Source organism: Cavia porcellus, unplaced genomic scaffold, assembly GCF_034190915.1.
Source record: "Cavia porcellus strain 051 isolate PalLab524CR breed Dunkin Hartley unplaced genomic scaffold, mCavPor4.1 scaffold_8, whole genome shotgun sequence".
NCBI lineage: Eukaryota > Metazoa > Chordata > Mammalia > Rodentia > Caviidae > Cavia > Cavia porcellus.
Window position 1 is genome coordinate 16,934,268 of NW_026947491.1, and position 2,551 is coordinate 16,936,818.

The following is a 2,551-nucleotide window of genomic DNA, read 5'->3' on the forward strand; positions in this document are numbered from 1 at the left end:
GCATAATATATATAATGTATTTTTGATGATATATTACCTCTCCAGAGGTAAGAAAAGCTATCAGATACTTCAACATATATTTGAAAAAGATGCTGGTTGTCGACCCATTTATGAATATAATAGAATACACAATAATACTGTCTTAATCCCTCATTAGAAGCAGACACGTGACACTCATTGTACAGCTGGAACAGTCTGTGCTGGAAGTCCTCAACAAGCCATTGTGTTCTGTGATAAGATTGTAGGACCTCACAGAGAGCATGATTTTATAGCCTATGATGTCTCATACCACAGAACATTATGGTTCTCATTCTATGTACACATCTGCGCTCCTGAGAAGTTACCAAATCCATTAATAACATATTGGTAAGAATAAAAGAAGCAGATGAGGTTACTCATAGGAAGGAACCATGAGTTCTGTATACTAGGGATATTACAAAACAAATCTCAAAACTCTCATGTGCTTTGAACTCTTCCCTCTCTGAGACTTCAAGAATAGAACTGGCTGTATTATACAAGATGGCATGCAAATAGGGCCTCCCTGTGCAGATGAAAAGCAGCCTAGTCTTAGAGCTCTACAGAGGAGCCCAGCCCTGCATGCCCAGCTTTTCCCATTTGGTGATTGGCATTGAGCACAGAAAGTTGACCATGGAGCTGGCGCTGAGCTGGGTTTTGCTTCTTGCTACTTTAAAAGGTAATTCATGAAAAATAATAAATATCATATGAGTAAGTTAGTGGCATTAGTGGGATAATCAATGGGCATTTGTGACAGCTTCTTGATCAGAATGTCTCTGTGTTTGCAGGTGTCCTGTGTGAGGAGCAACTGGTAGTGTCCGGGGGAGGCTTGGTGCAGCCTGGAGCGTCCCTGAGACTCTCCTGCGTGGCCTCTGGATTCACCTTCAGTAGCTATGTCATGGCCTGGATCTGCCAGGCTCCAGGGAAGGGGCTGGAGTGGGTCACATGGATTAGCAATACTGGTGGTAGCACAAACTACGCAGACTCCGTGAAAGGCCGATTCACCATCTCCAGGGACAACGGCAAGAACACGCTGTATCTGCAGATGAACAGCCTAAGAGCCGAGGACACGGCCTTGTATTACTGTGCGAGAGACACAGTGAGGGAACATCAGTGTGAACCCAGACAAAAACCTCCGTGCAGGGATGCTTAGGACCAGCAGGGGGCGCGCGGGACACGTGGAACACAGAGTGTGTCCCAAGGGTACAAGTATTAAAGCATTTTGTTTCAGGCAGGCTTCATGACATTTAAAAAAGTTAAGTATACAAGTAGAAGAAAGAGAAGAGAGACAAATAATTAAAATCTAAACAATGTAAAATGCCACATAAAAACCCAATGAATTATTATTCATTGTCCACTTAAAAATACCACAAAAGCAATTAATACAATAATACAATTAGGAAATTAGTAATACAATTAGGAAATCCATTATTGAGAGTGTGAATTTTGCATTTTCTATCCTTTGCATAGTGAAGAAAAATTTTTAAGTGTTTCATATCCTACATAAACAATTTATAAAAATACAGTGTAAACTTGTAAGAATGGTTTTAATATATGACTGTATTTATATGTATTTATGTATATATGTATATATATATACATATATATATATATATATATATATATATATATATATGTATATGCCATAGGCCATAGTTTGGGTATGGTATACACATAGCCAGAATCTACTAAGGTAATAAGATAAAAACAAGAACTATTTGTCAGCTGTATGAAAACGAAAAGTGACATTCCCATCAACCGACCGTGAAAAATCACATCGTACTGTATGAAAAAAAATAAATCTACACACTTGAGTGAGAAATTAATTTAGTAAAATTCATGATACTGAGAATCAATGCCTTTAAAGATTTAAATAGTCGTGAATTTTTTAGTTGATTCCATAATTTTTAAGTTTCAAAGTTTGTTTTGGGGCAACATCACTGATAAAGTTCACATACTGATTATTTCATATATTTTTCCATTAAAGATCATTAATAAATGCCTGAAATATGCAGTTATATTAAAGTTGTGATGACACTGGATCAAATCTTCATGCATTTTTAAACTACCACCTCAACTGTTTCAGTGTAGTAAATTTATTCAAACAAACAAATAAAATAAAACTTTAAATGGCACACATTGTAAATAAATTGAAAACAATTGTACATATTTGGGGAAGTGAAAACAGTGGCCTTGTAAACCAAGGCCAGCTGAGTACACAACAATGACTGTCACCTGCACAGAAATCATCTGACAACTATTCCAGGTGAGAAGAGACAGTAAAAAGGATGCTGTGAGGACCCTAAGCTTAGTGCTGACCTTCACTGGCCTTGACTATGGGGCTGTGAAGCTGTGGGAGAGGGAGCAAGTTGACAAGTTGGAAGTCCACTGCCCCCTGAGATTTGCCACATCTGGCACTGAAGAGTAAATCTGATTTCCTCACGTGTTAGATGGAGGCTTTACACACACATTTTTGAAGTACAAAACTGATTGAACTGCATGAGAAACTGGAAGCTTCAACTGAAATAAGTTTGAG

The 2,551-nt window shown here is 37.9% G+C and overlaps 1 gene segment (V, D, J or C); it reads left to right on the top strand.

Annotated features, from left to right (window-relative positions):
- Positions 1–648: 648 nt before the first annotated feature.
- Positions 649–1,168, top strand: LOC134470294 (immunoglobulin heavy variable 3-23-like). The segment is given in 2 exon segments: positions 649–694; positions 804–1,168. Coding segments are annotated over 2 exon segments (411 nt in total).
- Positions 1,169–2,551: the final 1,383 nt, after the last annotated feature.